A 20,529-nucleotide genomic window follows, 5' to 3' on the forward strand; every position below is an offset into this window, starting at 1 on the left:
CACGAACGAGGAAGAGCCATTTACGAGCAACATGGCTTTCTCACCCACTGTTCCACAGTGTCATGACGTGTATGGAAAACTGAGTCATTCCGAGACCTCAGGGACGGTGAGGCCTTGCCTTGTGACTCACGGCTTTGGTCGAATAACAGCTCGCTAACGAGGTCGCTCCCGGAGCCGACCCCGGCCGAGCGGTGTGTGTGCCAGGCGCGACCAGTGGTCAGCTGACGCCCTGCGAGGGGCCGTGACCGGCAGCCCCCGGCCAGACAGACAGAGGCCGACAAGCAGACGTGTGCCGTGGGCTCAGGGTGTGGAGGGAGACCAGGCGATGTCAGCAGTGGATGGGGCAGCGGCGGCTCCAGGAAGTGCTTTCTTCCCCTCCAGGCTAATTCTGCAAAGCTCCAACATCCTACGTGGCCTTCGAAAGAGCTCTAGGTGGTGAAACGCCAAGTATGTGCCCTGGGCAGCCCTGGTGTAGCGAGTTGCTACCATTGCTGCTTGTTTTTCTTTGAAGGAGTGATCGCTTGTACGTGTGCTGGGTGTGTGCGCGCGAGAAGAGAACCCACATGTGAGATCAGGACGGGGCCGGTTGTAGCACAGCGGACAGCCTCTCCGGCTGACGCCAGGGACAGAATTGGCTCCCCAGCAGCGCCCCTTGTCCCCAGTAGAGCCGCCTCCCTCGTTTGCGGCTTTCTGGCCTGTGTGTGGATCGCCAGCTCCGTGTTGCTAACAGGCCCTGAGCACGATGGGGGGCTGTGGCCAGAGAAGTCGGGGACACGCTGAGCTGGCGGGAATGTGTGGAAAGGTCTCTGTTGCTGGGCCCCTCTAACTGCGAGTAGGCTGCTGGGCACCGGGGCCCTTCCCGGGCAGGGCCGAGCCTCGCTGGTGCAGAAGCCCCGGACGGTCTGTCTTGGCTTCTCCACGTGCCTGCAGGGGGAAGGAGCAGGAGCAGGGCTGGGCTCTGCCTTTGCCTGCCTCCCATCACCGAGAAAGACGCAGGGACTGGGGAGGACCCGCTGTCCCTGGCCACCATTCCCGAGGCCACGAGAGGTGTCCAGAAGTAGCAGGACGTGGAACCATCAGCCCCGTCTCTCCCACCCTACTGGAGCCTGCAGAAAAGCCACCTCTCATTCCGGCTCTTGGAAAAGACTCTTCCTCCCCTGCACCGGGAACGTGTTCACTGACGCGCTCTGACGTCTGTCCGCACCTGGAGCCACGATCCTGGGTCTCAGATCCCTCTACCCGAGCTCACCTGGCGACAGAGCTGTCTCACGTCCCTGCCTCCGCGGCGCTGCGGTTCCTGTGCCCTCCCCGGGGTTGAAGGCTCGGAGTCAAGGTCGCTGGCTTCCTGAGTCACCGCCCAGCCGGCCCGCAGGTCCTCACGAGGTGGGGCTCCCTCTGACGTGTTCAGAGTTGGGCCCCCAGCCTGGGAGTCTGCACTCGCAGGCATCCACGCCGGTTGGTGGGGGAGCCTCCCCCGGTGCAGGGGACCCACCACGGCTGGTGTTGGGGACCCACTGACTGGTGCTCTCTGTTGCCACTTGGCACACCTGTGCTGTGGGGGTTCCCGGCATCATCACCCCCTTCCCTGAGGGCATGAGGTGGGCTATCAGGCCCTCCCTGGGCAGACCCCCTGCCCCCAGGAATTCCTCAGCAGGCCTTTGCGCAAGAGAAGCCCCCAGACCCACTCCCAGGTATCTCTGTGCAGCCGTCTTCTTAGGACTCAACTGGGCACTTAGCATTTTTTTTTTTTTTAAACACCACATTTCACATTTCACGATGCTGCTTAACACTGTTTACTTGACGTTACAACCTACAGTATTCCGTGAAAATCATCACAAAGCTAGTTTAAAGTTATTATTAAAAAGTCAGTTAAAGAAAAAAGAAAAGTCTGGTGACAAAAGTCATTCTTCTGAAATGGTGACATGTGCTCTTTGGGGTGGGGAGTGGCCAGCAGGAGGACCCAGCAGTCACCTGTGCGTGTGGACGTCCAGGCGGGGCGGCCGTCACGGGGCTGGGGGAACCGTGACGCTGCCGTCCAGTAGGAAAACCAAGGCCAGCGACAGCCCGCGTGGGGACACGCTCGCATGAAAACCACAAGCGGTCCCGTCACCACAGACTGGGTTATGGTTGTGCTATGGAAACCTCCAGTCCCGCGGTGGGGACATGGGGTGTGTACGTGGCACCAGAAGTGACAGGTTCTGCCCTGAGCGGTATGTCTGTCCATGAACTGCCTTGTTCCCGCAGAGCAAGGACCAGAAGGGAAGGCACGAGGAGGGGGCTCAGGCCTGGGGAGGGAGAACCGGGCGGAGGGCGGCACGCCCGTGAGGTCCAGCCCCGGCAGGGCCTGCTGAGGACCCTCCCCTCCCAGATGGCGCACGTCCGCATCACGGAGCCTTCCATGCGCGGCCTCCTGCTCAGAGGTCCCCACGCTCCATCCAGCCCTTCCAGGCGCGACTCCAAATCCACGGGGGGCCCCACCGCACGGTTGTGTCCCACAGCTTGTTGATGTCGGGGGCTCTGATGTGTGTTGCCACTGTTCTGAGTATCTGCTCAGCACGCCAGGACCTTCTCTAACAAAAAGGATTAATCCACCAGCAAGCCCAATTCCAAAATCAAAACAAAAACACAGCACAGGTGGGTTCTAAACGCATCTCCCTACCCGTTCGATGAGGGACTCCTGTCTGCTTCTGGCTGAGCAAGCGTGCTGACTGCTGCGTCCCCCCGGCCTCCTCCCCGGTTACTGGAAGGGACAACCCTCCTGACAAGATGCCAGACGGACACTCTAAAATGTCTCGGGGTCTTGTGTCTTATGGGTCTCAGCTGACCTAAGAAGGACGGCTCATTCCCTCTGACTTCCGAACGGCACAGATGGGCCAATGACCTGCGTAACCCTGCACGTGACTCCAGGGCGACTAGAGAGCTATCAGAGAATGCCCGGTCCCGTGTCTCCAGGACAAGGTCACACTCAGGCATGCTTGTGGCGAGGCTCAGGGTCTGGCTTTATTATGAATTAATACAATCTTAGGAAACTCACGCGGAGATGGCCTTGGCCCCCGCGTTGTCCCCACCCCACCCCCACGCCATGAACACAGAGAAAGTCGGGGTTTCTGGGGGCACCATCTCTCTAGGGGAGGGGGGTTTGGACCTCCCTGCGGAGAGGACAGCCCCTGCACGCTGTCGTCTGTCCTTGCTCAGGCCCAAGGGGACAGGCACCCGCCATCTCCATGTAAGCCGCCTCCCAGGAAGGTGTGCAGGGGAGAGGCTCGCAGGGGGGCAGGGGGCAGCCAGGTCAGCTCATGCCACAGCCCTGCCTTTCCCGAGGATCTGGGTCTTGTGTCTCCGAACACACAGAGCAAATGCAACATCCAAACTTTTTTTTCCCCCTTAACTGGCTACAAGCTTAGGAGCTGGACTGGTCCAGCTTGACTTTTTTTCTTTCTTCCTTTTGTAAAGTCTCAAAGCACACTCATCGCCGGGAAAGCTCTTCTGGGCAGGGCCCAGTCTTGGGACCTGTGGGAGCCAGGTTCTGGAGGCAGCGGAGCCCGGGCCGTGCGGGGCCGCCTCCAGGCTGCTGGACGGTCGGAGGCCGACCCAGGTGCTGGCGGGACCTGCCCCACACGCTGCGCAGACGGGAAACACGAAGGAACCCACGGCCCCCCGAGCCTGCGGTCCTTCTCCCCGGGCTCTGCGGACAGCGTGTTCTCAGGCGGGCTCTGGGGTGACAGCGCGCGGGGGACAGTTGCAGCACAGCCCGCGCGAAGCTGGCTCCCCCGACGGCGGAGAGAGGCGGACGCTGTCCCGATCCAGGCGCTGGGGGGGCTTCGTGGCCCGGCCCCCCAGTCCCCTGGAGGCCGCGGAGGGCCGGGGGCCTTAGTTCACCACGTCGTAGTAATAATTGCGCAGCCGCAGCTCCACGTTTTCGAAACTAGGCCTCTTCTCCACCCTGCGAAGGGGAGACCCCGTTACTGTTTGTCCCGCACACACGCGTCCGCCCCGCGACAGGTGCCTGTGGCCACGCCCCCCGGGCCCTCCCCCACCGCAGTCACACTGCCCGGGACTTTGTGAACAGCTGCCGTTGATTTGCATTAAACTCCAAGCGCGTCGAGACCGCTCTCCCCCACGCGGCAGCACCAGCTGGAAGGAAGCTGTCTTAGGGCTGTGGGAACCTGCCCCGAAGCAGAACTTATTTTGCTTCCATTTGGGGCTGCCCTGCCTGCAGGCAGAGTTGCCCCGGAAGTGAACCAGAACTTGAGGTCACCCTGAGGGAAGTGTCCACATTCAGACTGGAATTTCGAGAGGTTCCCTGCGGGTCTGGCAGGGCAGCCCGGGGCAGGCTCCCGGGGACCCAGAATCACTCACCCCCACAAGAGAGCCCGCACGGGTTTTGTCAAACGGCACCCGAATTAACGGCTTCTACAGCCTTCAAGACAAGGAAAAGCCGTAACGGACTCCTGGAATTCAGCGGCCGTCTGTGCTCGTGGCTGGGGACACAGGCCACCTCGGGCGTCGTGGTGCGAGCCATGCCTCTGGCGCCAAGCCGTGGTCAAGGAGGGCCGGGGGCCAGGCCCGGGGGCAGGAGTGTGGGTTGAACGTCTGTGACACAGACGGCCTCCCTCCTTCTACAAAGAGCGCACCTCCTCGTCTTTCCAAAACTCAACGTTCTCCTCCAGCTCTGGGGACCCAAATGCTTGGAGCTCCCGAGTCTCTGTCCACCGGCAGCCAGGCACCCGGGAAGTATTCGAAGACCCCAGTCCCACGTACAACACCCCCTTGGGCCGTGTCATCAGCACTGAAATGCCATCGGACTCCTCACCTTCTGAGAGCATATGGGTTCCCGACCTTGTTTATAGCCTGTCCGCCCCTCCCCCCGCCCGTGGGCTCTAGCTGGGCAGGGTCTGGGCCTTCTGTGAGGGTCCCCGATCCCTGCCCCGGCTGATGGGATGGTGGCTTGCACACAGCACCTCTAGTGGTGAGTGCGGCCCACGTGAATCCTGGGGCGCTCGGGACAGGGCACTCAGAGGGAGCAGACCTGGCACTGAGCAGAGCAGGGAGCCGGGGGTAGGCCTCAAGATGGTCCAGGCAACGTCACCCCGTTGCTCAGGTTTAATGATCTTTAAGAAGCACTTTGAGTTCCCTCTAGATCGTTCCTGACCTCAGGGATCCTCAGTATCCCGGGCTTTTCTCCATCAGGCAGAAGCCCATTTTTCAGGGTGCAGAAACCCCAAGTCTCCTAATTTGCAAGTGTTTTTCCCATTGGCATCCCTAATTACAGGCCAGGCACTGACTCTGTAAACACACTGAGGCCCCCGGCCCCCGCTCCCCATCTTCCTCAGGGACCATCTTCCCTTCTGGACCTGACACCCCCCCCCGCCCTCAGTGTGACCTTGGCAGGTGTGCTCGGAATGCCTTCTCCCGTCTGCAAGGCCAGAGGTCCGGGGGGTCTGGCTGCCTGCACGGGGCTCTGGCCCCCACCATGGAAAGTCCCCAGAACGTTGCTCTGGGACACACTGTGGGTCTGCAGGGAAAGCTGGGTGATGGCAGCCACTGCTGCCCACCTTGGCCAGGTGTTGTCTTGAGGTCCCCGGGCGGGGACCCGGCTGCCAGACCGTCTCCTGGTATGAGTGTTCTTTGGTGGCCGTGCCCAAGAAAACGATGCTTTGTCATTCAAGGGAACATCGTCTCACTACTTACACTGAGACCGAGTCTCAGGACCCCTGTCCTGTCCCCCACCTGGTTTTGGGTCACTACCAGAAGAGCCTGGACCTTCAGAAATACGGCTCTGCTAGAAAACAAATCGAAGACTGAGAAGGGCCCATCGTTTCTCATCTTAGGCACCGACTGCCATCAGTCCTGTAACCTGGCCGACACTGCATCCGTGGCTGGTGTTCCGTTAGCGACATGGGACTCGCCAGAGCGCATGCTTAGGCTGGAAGCTGTGGGAAAGACGCCCCCACCTGCAGGGCTCACGCTGCTGTAGCTGAAACCCTCTGTGAGCACACACGGCCCCGGGAACAAAGCTCCCGAGAGCTCACAAGTCTGGTGAGGACCCGGGAGACCCGTGTCCCCTGCGTGTCTCCCTTTGTGGACCGTGCCACCGATAACCATGTAAGGGGCCGTCCGTGTCCCGTGGGGACAGGCAGGCAGAGCGCCAGCATTGGGTGCCCTGACCCATGAGTGCCCCCGGAGCTGGGGGTCTTGGCGCCTGAGCCGGAGCTGCGGCGGGAGGGGCATCCTGGCCGCTCCTGCCCACGGGACCATCCCTCACACCTGCCCCCACCGAGAGCCTCCTGCTGCCCATCCTTACCCTCGTCATCGGCAAACACAAAGGATGGCAGTCAGAAATGAACATCTCAGTCTTAGTGTTAAATGCCAAAACACTGATTTTAACTATCTCCCTGAGACCTGATTTTAATTCCAGGTTTTAAAATGTGTTTCAGAATGATTTCAAGTGCATTCTTTCGCGAGGCAGTGAAACCTGCCCCAGGAGAAGTTTCCTTCTTCTAGAAACTTGCTTACTTCTAGTAAGTGCCCTCCCCAGGACTGCACCCGACCCGCGGCCTTGCCCTGCTGCTGGGGGTCGCCTGACCCCGTGTCCTTGGGAAGGGGTTGCATAGGCCAGAGCCTGGGACCCAAGTGCATGGAGGGAAGGCACTGAGAGCCCCTTTCCAACCTGGGGCTCAGCTCCCAGTGAATCCTCACTGCCTGCGGGGTCTCCAGAGCCAAGCAGGGTGCGCGGTGCCTGCTGGAGGCCGGGACGAGCCTGCGCTGTTCCCAGCGGCTCCATCGGACCCCCGCCAAAGGCCCTTTCCCTGGGCTGTGTCCAAGGCGTCAGCCAGAGAATGTCTGCCCTCTCCCCTGGGGGTTGACCCTGCAGGCCTTCTAGAGTCTTCCCCTCCCAGCCGTGGGGGACGATGGCCCTCCGGGAGTTACAGCACCCCGAGAGGCATCTGAAAGCACCTGGAGTATTCCTCACCCTCCAGATGCTCTGCTGCATCAGCCCAGGTCGCTGACCACAAACCTGACCCTGAGTGTTACAGCCACGGTCGGGCAAGCACACGGGTCCCATAGATCACAGACCCGCGGCCCCTTGGCGCTCCGAGGGCTCACAGACGCACCCCTGGGTCAGGGTTTCCCCACAGCCCACTCCCAGGCCTCCGATCCGGGCAAGGTCAGAGGCCGTGTCCCTGCCTGTCCGCTGTGATGCATGTCTCTGGTCTGGGGATCTGCCCTGAACACCATCCTCTACAGCACCTCGTGCACGTCCAGGCAGAATGCCTGACGGCACTCGGCCGACGCTGAGAGCCACTGTCCCGGGTCTGAGTCCCTTCTGGGGAAGTGCTTCCTGCGGCCTGGACAATGCCCCTGGTCTTGCCAGGAAAGGTGGTCGGGAATCAGGCAAGTATGACATTCATGGCCCTGCTGAGTACTTCCGCCATCTAGTACTGCCAAAAGGGGGACACAGCGCCAGCCCGGACTCCCACCGACATCTTCTACACCGACCGCCCTCCCCGCCAGCTGACAGCATCTACACTTAAATTCTGACACCTGGATTAGAGCTCATTGTCTAAACTACTTCTTTGTACTGAAGAGTACGAGAGCCTGGCCCAGGAAGCAAGCCACTCACAGCTCTTCGGTTAGAAGGGAGCACAGCCCTGGTTCATGGAAAGGCAGAGGGGGGTGCTTCTTTCCAGGGCCTTCCCGTGTGCCTCAGGGCCTTTGCATAAACTGCAGGGCATGCTGGGTACTCACTCATACGTCCAGCACAGCTTCATCAGCTCGTACATCTCCCTCGGACATCCCGCAGGGCACCCCATCCTCTCCCCTTTCTCCAGCATAGCTGAAACTTCACTTCCTTTCATGCCCTAAAATGCAAAACAAACCCAGACTTATTAAAGACAGCATTCGGCAAAACACAGCACATCAACAGGTTAAGCCCTACCCCGGCCCAAAGAGGCAAAAAGTACATGTTGCACTATTTCACTTACAAGAGCCCCTAACCCATGGTCTAGAAGTCACACGGGGCTGCCCCTGGGGGACACTTTGTGCCTTCGGGGGACGCGGGGGCCTCCTGTTTCATCATCTGGGGGCTCGCTTCATGGACACACCCACTTGTGAGAACTTATAAGCTGTATTCTAGCACATATGCCCTTCCTGGCATACATATTTTGACTTCAAAAAATCTAAAATTTTTAACTAAACTGTCAGTTTAACCCTGGAAGTAGCCAGGATTAAATATCTCTTTCCACTCCAATTACAACGTCGACGTGGGCGTCTCTCATGCGTACTTATATGTGTAAAGCCCAGCGAGACTAAGTACGCTACTCAGTCAATGTCACGTGTCAGGTTAGAATGAACTGAGGTCGCCCCGCGGCTCACTGTCACTCGACAGGGAGCCCAGACTTTTTGAATTCATGATTTTCACCGTCCTCTAACAATCATCCCGGGCTTGTCTGTTCCGCGAGCCACGCAGCTAGAACCGAAATGGTGGGGGCTCACCCTGTAGGGCTTCTGCCCGTAGGAGAACGCCTCCCACATCAACACACCAAAGCTCCAGACGTCGCTCTTGCTGGAGAACTTGTAGTAGTTGATGCACTCGGGAGCGTACCACTTCACCGGCCACTTCCCGTGCGTCTGGGCCTGAAAGCAAAGCAGAGACTCTCGGTGACAACAGGACTGTGGGCGCCCAGCGGGAGAAGGTGCGCACCACCCGGGTGTCCGCGGATATGTCCGTGTCCACACCATGGAGGGTCATCGGGCTTCGGACAGGAAGACTCCGTGAACTCAGCCGGCCAAGTCCCTACAGTAGCGATAGTGCATGAAGACACTCAGCTGAGACCCCGAGAGGGTCCATGTCACAGAGACGACTGCCGGGGACCGGGTCTCAAAGGGGACAGGGGAGGGGCTGTGTAAGGAGGACAGAGTTTCAGAGAATTCGGGAGGATGGTTGTAAACACAGGGAACGTTCTTAACGTGACTGCACTGCACACTTAAAAATAGTTCAGACGGTGAGATTTATGTCGACAAATAAAATGAACGTGTGTTAGCCAAAGTAAAAAAAAAAAAAAAAAAAGGAATAAAATGACTCACGAAATGCCGTGTGGGTGTGTATGTGCACGTACATATTTGGTCTGAATCTTAAAAAAATAGGTATTTAAATCTTAAAAAATTTAAACTTTTAAGATTTAATTATAGTTTTAAGATTCAGGCTGTATTTCTTGTACTCTTTTGTCTTTTTTACTCACAGCTTCATGGAGCTTATTGTGATAATGCAAGAGTCAAGCCTAAAGTTTTAGCTTTGCGGTTGTGCTCCAAGAAATACTGGGCTATTCCCAAGAACAGTTAACTTTGACTAGGTGCCTAGCTATGGCTTTAAGCCAATGTTAATCATTTTGTTACAGACTGCTAGTATTGGTCAAAAAATGTTTTAAACATTTCTTTTTTTTAAGATTTTATTTTTAAGTGATCTCTACACACAACATGAGGCTCGAACTCACAACCCTGAGATCAAGTGTCACGCTCTCCACCGACTGAGACAGCCAAGTGCTCCAAAAATGTTTTCAACTTTCTAATTTAAAAAAGTAAGGGGGTAGTAAAGAGATCAAAATTGTGCCCAGCGGAAACCCCTTCCTCTGGGGCTTGGTGTTCAATGCATAAGTCAGTCCTGCTGCCTCCTGGGGGGTGGTTACCCTAACAAGCACCCTTGGGGGGAGGGAGGGAGATGGGCTGCCCTACGGTGGGTCAGCGGGGGGCCAGCCCCGGACATCGCTGTGAGACCACAGGCACCGTGGGTGTCTCTAAATGACGCTCTGATTACACTTCCGTCTCAGTCATGGAATGCATTACTTCGAGATTCTGATTTCCAAAGCTGGGAACAATATAGTTACAGGTGTTATTTCCATTAGAATTTGAATTTCGAGGTGATACAAAGATAACCCTTTGACGTATCCTAAATATGTCGAAAAGTGAGGTCTCTCTCCACCAACTTCAAATCTTCCTCCATAGAGATGGGCACGTTTGATCATTTTTCCTGAATCTTTGCAGAAAAATCTACATCCAAGTACAGATGGATAATATATCCCTTTGGGGAGGTAGAAGAGCTCGGGACATATGTTTTGCACTTTACACTTTAAGTCTCTCCTTAACCACATGCTGTGGACATCACTGCTATAAACGTGGGGGTGCAGGTGCCCCTTTGAATCACTATGTTTGTGTTCTTTGGATAAACACGCAGTAGTGCGACATGCTGGGTCATAGAGTAGCTCCATCTCTAACTTTCTGAGGAACCTCCATGCCGTAGGAGGGGATGAGTGGACATCCTTCCCTTGTTCCTGATCTTAGACCAAGAGCTTTCGATCTTTCTCCATCGAGTCCAGTGGGAGTAGTGGGCTTGTCCTCATGGCTTTGTGGTGTTGAGGCCTGTTCCTTCTATACCCACTTTGTTGAAAGTACGCATCACAAAAGGGTACTGAAATTTGTCAAATGCTTTTCCTGCATCTATTGAGATGACCATATGATTGTTATTGCTCATCCAATCAATGCAGCGCACCGTGCTAGTATTTTTATTTTAAGATTTTATTTATTTATTTGACAGAGAGAGAGCACGAGAGAGCACGGGCAGGGGCAGAGGGAGAGGGAGAAGCAGGCCTCTCACAGAGCAGGGAGCCCAAGGTGGGGCTCAATCCCAGGACGCTGGGAACAGGGCCTGAGCCGAAGGCAGATGATTAATGACTGAGCCACCCAGGCACCCCTCGTTTGCTAGCATTTTATCGAGAATTTCTGCATGTATGTTCGTCAGGGGTTTTGGCCTATAGTTTTCTTTTGTGATACTATCCTTATCTGGCCTTGGGATCAGAGTGATGCTGGCTTTATAAAATGTGTTTGAGCATATTTCCTCTTCTTCCATTTTTTGGAAGAGCCTGAGAAGGACTGGTGTTAATTCTCCTGTCAGTGGTAGAATTCACCTGCGAGTTCTGTTAAGGTGCGTTTGGCCTAAAGTACAGTTCGAGTCCAATGTTCTTTATCCATTTTCTGTCTGGATAACTTCTCCGTAGTTAAAAGTGGGATCTGAAAACCCTTAGTGCTATTGTATAATTGTTAGTTCTCCCTTCAGATGTGTCATTATCTGTTTACTCAGTCATATTCAGAAAGCTCCCCAACGTTGGGTACATATATATTTAGATTTGTTAAGTTCTCTTAATGAATTGACTCCATCATTAATACAGTGATGTTCTTTGCTTCTTATTACAGATTTTGACCCAAAGTCTGTTTCATCTGACATAAATGTAGCTACTTGTGCTACTAGTTGGTTTCCATTTTCAAGGAATATCTTTATCCCTTCATCTTCAAACATGTGTGTTCTTAAAGCTAAGGTGAGTCTCTTGCAGGCAGCATGTAGTTTGGGTCAATCTTTTAAAAAAAATTTTCTGCCACCCTGTATTTTTGGTTGGAGAATTTAACCCATTTGCAATTAATTATTCATAGGTAAAAAATACAAATGCCCTCTTATTATTTTCTGGCTGCTTTGTAGTTCCTTTCTTCCTTTATTCCTCTCTTGATGTCTTCGTTTGTGATTTGATGGTTTTCCAAAACAGTATGCCTAGAATCTCTTCCATCTTGTGTGTACTTCCTGTAGGTTTTTGCTTTCTGATTACCCTGAGGCTTACATAAAACATCTAGTAAATATAACAGTTTGTTTTAAGGTGATAACTTCACTTTGTATACAAAAATTCTACCCTTTCATTTTTTCCCAACACATTTTACGGTTTTGATGTCACAATTCATATCTTTTTATACTATGTATCCACCACAAATTGTTGTAACAATAGGGATCTTTAATACCCCTGTCCTTTAATCTTTCTACTAGTTAAGTGATCGACACAACACTGTGTTGTGGTATTGGGATATTTTGAATTTGACCATATACTTACTTCTACCAGTGTGTTGCATATTTTCACGTTACTAACTTCTATCCTTCATTTCAGCCTGAAGAACTTTCAGCTTTCTTCCAAGTGAGGTCTAGTGGTGATGAACTCCCTCCACTTCTGTTTATCTAGAAAAGTCTTCATCTTATTCACTTCTAGAGGACAACTTTGATGCATGAAAGTAACCCTTGCCAATTCTTTCTTTTCAGCACTTGGAATACATCCTCCCACCCCCTCCTGGCCTGTACGGTTTCTGCATAATCTTTGCAGAAGATCCATTTGAACTTAATTTGTTTGGAGACCAATGAGCTTCATGAATCTGGATGTCCAAATCTCTCCCCAGATTTGGGAATTCTCAGTCATTATTTCTTAAAAGTAAGTTTTTGCCCCTTTCTTCCTCTCTCCTCCTCCTGGGAATCCAATAATGTGGGACTTTTTTCTCTTAATGGTGTCCCATAGGTCCTGTAGGCTTTCTTTCCCCATCTCATTTTCTGTGTGCGCCTCTGACGGGATCATTTCAAATGACCTGTCCTTGGGTTCACTGATGCTTCCTTGTGCTTGGTCTAGTCTGCAGCCGAAACTCTCCATGGTCTTCTTCAGTTCAATCATCGTATTTTCTAGCTCCAAAATTTCTTTTGGTTCTTTTTTTATGTTGTTCATCTCTTTGTTGAACTTCTCATTTTGTTCTTGTATCATTTTCCTGATTTTTAAAAAAATTCTTTATCTGTGTTCTGTGCAGCTCTCTGCTCATTTTTAGAAGAACTCTTTTGAACTTCTTGTCAGTTAGGCATCTCCATCTCCTTGGGGTCACTTACTGGCAGTTTACTGTGATGCTCTTGAGTTTCCCTGATTCCTCATGATCCTTGAGTTGGCTGTCCGTGTGCACTCCCACAGCTGCACAGGCTCATTCCAGCACATGCGCAGCCGGGGAGGGCAGCGAGGGGAGGTGGGCTGGCAGCGTGCAGGGGTGCAGAGGCCGTCGAGAGCAACGAGGGTGAGCCTGGGGGTGGAGGTCAGCTGTGGGTGTCTGGGCTGGTGTTCTGCATAGCTGGCTGCTGTCCTGGGTTCTAGGAAGTGGGGGATGGGGAGCAGGGAGGGACTCAGGACTCCGCTCTCTGTGAGCGTGGAAATATCTGTGGTGAAAACCTATAAAATGCAATAGGCAGAGAGTCTGCAAAGACTGTGCTTTTGGTGGTTTTCTCAGCACTGAACACCTCTGGGGTTCCCTGTGGTACAGTCCACGGGGGTCCATAGCAGGATGCTCGGTGACGGAAGCTGGGGGCGTCCACAACAGCCACAGGTCCTCAGCGGCGAAGGCTGCCAGGGGGCCTCTGCACAGGAGGTCACTGGGAACCATGGTGGCTCCCACCATGGGGCCGACAGTGGCAGCCCCGGCGTTCCTCCTGGTTCCTAGCTGTCTCTAGGTGTCCCAGCTTTGCTGATCTCTTGGGGGGTGCCACGCTGTGGGTCCTTCGTGCCGTGTCCTATAGCAGGAGGTGGGTGTGACTCTGAGCCAGCTCACGGGCTCTGACCTTAGGAGCCCGGCAGCCTCTCTTCCTGCCTCCTGAGTCACCTGCCCTCAGGACCCAGCTGCCATGCTGTGAGCAAGCCTAGGCCACACGGAGAGGCCATGTGCAGGGGAGCTAGGTTGCCTGGTACGCCCCAGCAGAGATCCTGGACCCCAGCCCACAGGAGATCAGGCTCTAGCCGTGCAAGTGAGCAGAATGGGAGCCGATCCTCCTGCCTGCCTGTGACCGCCCCTGAGGCACCGTGAGCAGCAGAGACGCGCCAACCCCCACGCCCCACCCCAGCGCGGAACTGCGCGTCAATTCACACTTGGTATTGTGTTAACACACTAAGTTTGGGGACGATTTGTTATCTCAACTTCCCCGCATCCTCCTCGAGTCCTAGTCTCAGTCTCGATTTTCTTCTCCCTTTAATCATCACAACGAAACTTATATTCCAAAGTGCCTCTGATGGGAGGCCTGCTTTTCTCTGGTGTGTGCGTGGGGCTGTCCCTCTGGGCCGCTGCTTCCTCCGTGTCACTTTCCAGCTGTGTCCGTAAAGGGCTCACTCAGTGCTTTTCGAACGGTGGCTCTTCTCTGAAGGGGCTCTGCTCTGGCACCAGCTTCTGTGGGGCAGCTCCGCTCCTGCTGCCTATCCTTTATGCCGACCCCTAGTTGACCAAGACGCGCTGTGCCCACCTGACACCTGCAGGGCGGCCGTGCCAGAGAGAAGCCAGTGGGTGGGTGGGGGACCAGGCGCTCCAGGGTGTGGAGCTCAGGGCAACCCCGAGGTCCCCACCGTGCCATCCTCAAGTGCGAGCTCCAGGATGCGCTGTCTGTTTCCAAGAACGCTGAACACCCCCAGGAGCCCGGAGAGTTGGAGATCTGGTTTTGGCTGGTCTTTCACTATCTGGGTTCCACTTCCGTTACGTTTTCCAGTTGATCAGCCTAGACTGTACATCCCTAGGGTGACTGAGTTCACATGAGGGTTTCTTGTGTGTCTCCCTTCCTCGAGTTGCTATCAGTTCATCTGGGGGGTCAGGGACGGGCTCTGGGAAATTCTACAAGAATCAACCTGTCCAACACATTTTCCCAAAGTAAGTTAAGGAAGCAATTCTATGTTGTTTTGTTTTGTAATGAGTTATCAATTAATACCTTGATTCCTTTTTGTTCTCAGGAATAGAGTTTGGAAGATACTATTTGGAATAAAGTCAAGTTGTGATATATGAGTATTTCCATTTTTTAAAACAATACAATCAAAGCTTAGCAAGAACATTTCTTAAATAGGCAAGTTGCTTCCTGAAACCCTCACATAATCAAATAAAGGACACAAACGCTTGCATTTCAGATTCTCACCATACGGGCGAAGTCATTCCTACCTTATAGTAGTTTTCGTCAGCGCGGAGTGCTTTGGACAGTCCGAAATCACTGATCTTGGCATAATGTTGCGTCACCAGCAGTACGTTTCTTGCCGCCAGATCCCTGTGCACAAAGTTGCACTCCTCCAAGTACTTCATCCCCATAGAAACCTGGTGAACCAGTTCTATGATGTTCTTGTCCTTGACGTGCCTGAAAGTCACACACGGGTCATTAGTGACGGCGGACAACAGTGCACCGGGGACGGCCCCCGGGCTCTTCATGCAGGCGGAGGGATCCCCTCATTTCCTACTCTTCCTAAGAGCGGCAGGTGGCGGCAGACGCCCTTGTTCACTTACAGCCGCTCCCCACCGAGCCCCGTGAGCCTGGTCTTGCACAACCAGGACGTTCAAGGTGCGCTGCGACTGGGGTGGACAGGCCAGGCTTTGCTTGGAATCCTCGTTCCCACACTGGACAGGGAACAAAACCAAGTCTGATTCTGTTTGTCACCCACAAAGTGGGGTAATGGCACCTTCCTCCCGTGCTGATTAGAGACACCATCAAAGCAGAGCCCACGTGTAACGTATCACACGGGACAACGTAACCAGAGGCCCCGGTTATGACTTATTCCATGGGAGCCCGTCTGCCTCAGCAGCGGCTTCGGACCAGCACAGCGTCAGCCCCCACCCGCGGCGGCAGCCGGTCAGCGGCAGCAGAAGTGTTCAGCGTTACTCATGGGGATGCAGAGCTCGGCCGGACGCGTAAGACGTCAATCACTGGTACCTTCTCTTAAAATGTTTGTTTTCACATTTCTGTGCCTAGGTAGGGCATGCTCTGCCGAGTGAGCAGAGACCGGTTGCCAAGGTGTTCTGAGGCTGGTCCTCTCGCTGGGCCGCACAGAGCGAGGGAAGGAGAACGAGGACCAAATCGTTAGGCTGCAGCCCTGAGCGCCGAGGAGCGACAGGAGCATCTGACGCAGAGACTACGGCTCTCTCCCCTCCTCCCTGACGGTCCCGAGCGTGGGGCCAGCAGAGCCCTCAGGCGATGACGTACACCGGGCAGGCGGGCCCTGCCCGGCACCGCGTCAGCTGCCGGGGACCTCGAGGTACCTGTTCTGCTGTAAGTATTTGTTGAGCGGACCGAGCTCGGCCATCTCCATGACCAGCATCCAGGACTCGGCCTCGCATATCCCGATCATGCGCACGATGTACGGGTTATCCAGCTGCTGCATGACGTTCGCTTCCGCCAACAACTCGTCCTTAAGGGCGGGATCGTTAGCCTCGTTCTTCAGAATCTTCACGGCCACCGTCTTCACGACTCTGCGGAAGAAACCAGAGCGCATAAGGAACTTTTCGGAGCGGCTACGTTCTATGGAATCACCTTCCAGGAAGCATAACTGCCGCGCCGGAAACCGGGTATCGAGGCGTCCGCGGCCCTGTTGTCCCACCTTGTAGACAGGGCGACCCCGCGTTAGCTACAGATCGTGAGGAGTTGCTGGAAGACGCCCGGCCAAGCACAGCCTCAGCAGGACAGGACACGCAAATCATTCTCAAATAAACCTCAGAAACCGGACACGCACGGATGCCTGCAACCTCTGCGGGTCTGTCTCCGACCATCTGTAACGTGCGTGAGTAGAACGTTCCTTCGATACATGCCAGAGCGAATCTCTGGACGCAGAACTAGAAAGGCTACACTGTTAAAGCTCGTGGTTTACGAAACACCTTTTAAAATGGAGCACTGATAATTTTAAGCAAGCTGCAACAAGTTTGCAAAAAAAACCACACCGATTTCCACTTGCTCATAAAAGCATCCCGTAGATCCTGTCTGACCTCCTAAAAGTTTTCGGATAGAGCGGGACGTAAACAAATGAATGACGTTCACTCTGCGTGATCTGAAAAAGGGCATTTCTCTGGGATGGGATTCCCCCCTCCCCACAGGAAGTACATCTCCTTTGCTGAACTCCGAAAGGGGGGAATTAAAGCAAAACCGTCCAATACGACGGTAAAATAAGAGAACGGTGGAGTAAATCTAACATCCGTTCACAAAAACCCAGACCACGTCGGTGTAACGTTTAATAAGTGTTTCCACACTGACTGCAACCTGTAGGTCCTGCGCGAGCGCCCCGGAGCCTCCCTGCCCCTCCTGCTGTCGTGCAGTGCTGCCCTGCGCTTCTCTGGTCAGGGCGTCGCGGCGCCTTTCCACAGCTGCGTCTACCGTCCGCCGGGAACTGCTCCGTGTACGGCGCGAGGCAGGGGCCAAAGCGAACAAGAGAATCCTCGTGATCCTTCGCAGCAGTGAAGGAAGAGAAAACACCCGCCATCTCTTCCACAGAAGAGAAGAGGAGGGAAACCTCCCAAGTTATTTCGAGGCCGGCGGTATACCCTGATGCCAAAACTGGACAAAGAAACTCCCGAGAAAATCATTTACTGGTATCGCTCGTGAACATAAATGCAAATATTCTAAGAGAAGTATTAGCAAATTCAGTTCAGTGATTTATGAAAAAGGATGAATTCTGATTCATGAGCAAGAGGGGGTGATCCCAGGAAGTCTCGGTGGCTTTAACATCTAAGAGTCAGTGGCCTTCACCACATCAACGCAAGAAAGGAGAAAAACCATAAGGTCATCTTAGCAGAAGAAAACGAGCACTCGAGTAAATAGTAACAGAAACATCTCTCCTCTCCCCAAACCCTCCAGTTGACATTACATATCCGTAGTTATGTCTCCTTTAATACATGTATTTAATTAAGTGAGGAATTTAAGTGTCACGAACTAGTTGAAGAAATTTCGTGCTTTAATACAGAGTAATTTATATTCATTTCACAAGTGACTGTGATGTGCCTGCATGGATTTTCAAACGAGCCTATCAGTCAATGACACGCATCCAGAAAAACGGAACGGCAAGCACGAGTTTCTGTGCATGTTTTGCCTACGTTCTTGGCACTTGAGTCATGTAAATTCACCCACTCAAGATAAAACATCTATAAAATGTCATAATTCAAAATAACATCAAACAACTAAGCCCAACTCTATTTGCATCAGTAATGTACTAATTCAAACATACACACTCAGAGACGGGGTCTGTTTTGCAGGACTACACTGTCTGACCTTTGTCCTGGACACTCTTTGGGACACCTTCTACAGAGCAAATGAGGTACAGAAATTCCAGCGACCTGGGAATTCTAGCTATTGTACAGTATGGATTATTATCTGAAATTATAGGAAAAAGCAGATAAACAACTGCACTGATGATGTCTGTAATCAGGAATTTTCTGGGTAAAAGAAATGATTTGAAAAATAAAATAAAATACTTAAAAATGCTGTGTTGTTGCCACTGAGTAATTTAACTAAAATTTAACTGAATAGTACCTGCCTATACGTATGCTTAAAAAGACCCGAAAGTAAGAAAGACACTACTGTTGGTTACAGGTGGTAACAAGAGGATGTTCTCATTTTACGATGTTTCGCGGGTTCCTACTTTCTAATGCTCTAAGAGGCACACCTCCCACGAGTGGGCTACGTCACCAGCATATGCAGAGTTAACATACACAAGGAATGCTTTTGCCGTAGCCGCACAGGGAAGGGAGAACCACACACCGTTCACGAAGAAGGATCCGGCCCTGCTGGGTTAGATTCTGTATTTGGGACCGAACGCCGGGGATGCGTGTAGTGTGGCGGTTTCTAGAGCGTCAGCTTGTGGGAGGGCGAGCCGTGCGGAGGCATCGCCGTGACTTACTTTTTCATCTGGTAGTAGCCCTTCTTCACGGTCCCGAAGTTGCCGGAGCCCAGCTCACTGTCCTCCAGGGTCAGCAGCTTGCGGTCCAGGTAGACCTCCTTGGGCCGGATCTCCTCGGGGTCCGCGTAGGGGCTCTCGTACACCTCGGTGTCCATGGGCATAGCTTCTCTCTGGGCATCTGCAGTGCAGTCAAGCAACAGGAGACCCGGGGCTGGGTCCCTGCTGAAAATCCCAGTATCACTCGCTCCTGCCTCCTACGGTCGCACCTCGCCTTTCCAGACCTTGGTCTCCCCTGACGGCTGTGATGCCAGGGAGCGCTCAGGGTACAGTCTCTCCCAGTGTGTTGGGGGGTTAGCAAAAACGCCCCCATCCCCAGGGGACTCACCCCCGTTCTTGCACGGATGTGCCCAGAAAGGGGTCTTTCATGCCAGAGGTGAAGATGGAGGCCTCAAAGACCACGTCCGGCACATGGGCACCGTGGCGCACGCACAGGGGACCTCTGCCTCCTGTCCCCGCGAGCAGCGGCGCCCACCACGCACCTGCCAAGCCTCTGTGTGGGGCTGAGTTAGCGAGCCCGCTCCAGGCGGCACTGCTATGCGGCAAATGGCCTGGGACGGAACCGCGTGTGTCTCACCTCTGTCCGTGGCCCAGGGCCCCCGGTCTGGCTCGTAAGGATTGAAGGTCACGGAGCTCTCGGGCCGGCTCCCTGCGGACGAGGAGGCCTGAAGCACACAGAGGACAGCGGGTCACTTGGCTTCCTGGACACACCACTGAACTGATCTGCACAATGACTTTTGTTTTCAAATAATCACATTACGACGTATGCGGGGAAGACAAAGGAAAGCGTCAGGGACAGAGACAAAAAAAGCCACCATGGCTTATCTCCTTCTTCGGGCGACTGCTTGGACCCTGTGGGGGCGAGACGGAGCTCAGGCCCCTGTGGTTCAAGGGGCTGCCAGGTCTCAGAGAGGCCCTGGTCACAGACCCTTTCAAACCCCATGTCTGCCTACACATGACCCCTGGACTTATTCTCCCTCCGTCAACTCTCTGCTCAATTTAATGTCATATGAAGTTATGTAAAAAAAACACGGAGGATCCACCGCTGCTTCCCCCATCCCGACTCCAGAATGTCTATGTGGTCCTGGTTTCCGCCTGAACTTGAACTTCTGTGGAGATCTAGCTCCATGGATGGGATGCCAGAGGGCGGCGACCTTCCTGATGACTGATCTGATTTACAGCCATTTGCATGATGAGGTGACGGAGTTGGGGAAGGATGTTCTCCTCACGTCCTTACAACCTATAATCTTTCACTTTTGGAAGTCTCTGTCTTGAGTCTTCCCAGCCTGCCTTCGCCCCCTCCTCTTAAAACAAGGGTGTTGCTACTACACTTGGTTTGTGAAAAAGAATCACAATTCAAACCTCCGGTGTGTTTGTTAGTTTTGTATAGTTGACCGGAAGGGCCAGCCCGCCGTTTCCCGGAGCAGGGCCCAAGCACTGGCCAGGAAGCCACGAGATACCGCCAGGGTTTGGAGGAACGTGAAGACACAGAGACACCAAGCTTCCCTGCACATGTGACCTAACTCGCGGCACACACGGGGTCCCTGTCTGCCTGCCTGACGTCCCAGGCCCGGGAACCAGAAGAACAGTGATAGGGTCACAGGGCACCACGGCCACCACCATCTCCAAAACCTGGACCTCCGTCTTCACCTGTCTGCGGAGCGCCACCGAGCGGCTGCTCCCGGCACAACGACCCCGGGGCGGGGCCGCGGGACGCCCGCTCTCCCGGTGCGCTCGCTCCGCGCTCTCCGCCTCTCGCCGCCTTCCTGCCACATTCCTCCCACGCTCCACCGAGGGGCTGGGACGCACCACGAGCAAAAACCGCGTAAGGCCCGGGGCACAGTCGCGCCCTCCCTGCGTCTGACCTTTGCCTTGCCCACCGCTGGACCGCGATAAAATCGTGCCAAACACACCGGCGAGTGACTGAATGAATGATCGTGAATGAACGAATGGAGAC

General features: G+C 54.1%; 1 protein-coding gene across 2 annotated transcripts in view; it reads right to left on the reverse strand.

The window, feature by feature from the left end:
* Positions 1-3,699: 3,699 nt before the first annotated feature.
* Positions 3,700-20,529, reverse strand: part of SYK (spleen associated tyrosine kinase) — a 37,907-nt gene continuing 21,077 nt past the window's right edge. The window contains exons 7-13 of one of the 2 annotated variants that reach the window (XM_032866409.1): positions 19,150-19,237; positions 18,516-18,693; positions 15,892-16,101; positions 14,806-14,995; positions 8,497-8,637; positions 7,750-7,862; positions 3,700-3,943 (exon numbers count right to left, since the gene is read on the reverse strand). In XM_032866409.1, coding sequence (XP_032722300.1) covers positions 3,871-3,943; positions 7,750-7,862; positions 8,497-8,637; positions 14,806-14,995; positions 15,892-16,101; positions 18,516-18,693; positions 19,150-19,237 — 993 coding nt within the window. In that variant the 3' untranslated portion in view covers positions 3,700-3,870. The remainder of the gene's footprint in view (positions 3,944-7,749; positions 7,863-8,496; positions 8,638-14,805; positions 14,996-15,891; positions 16,102-18,515; positions 18,694-19,149; positions 19,238-20,529) is intronic. The other variant, XM_032866411.1, reaches the window with a different exon arrangement.

The sequence above is a fragment of the Lontra canadensis genome, unplaced genomic scaffold (genome assembly GCF_010015895.1).
Source record: "Lontra canadensis isolate GAN:19392208 unplaced genomic scaffold, GSC_riverotter_1.0 scaffold31, whole genome shotgun sequence".
NCBI lineage: Eukaryota > Metazoa > Chordata > Mammalia > Carnivora > Mustelidae > Lontra > Lontra canadensis.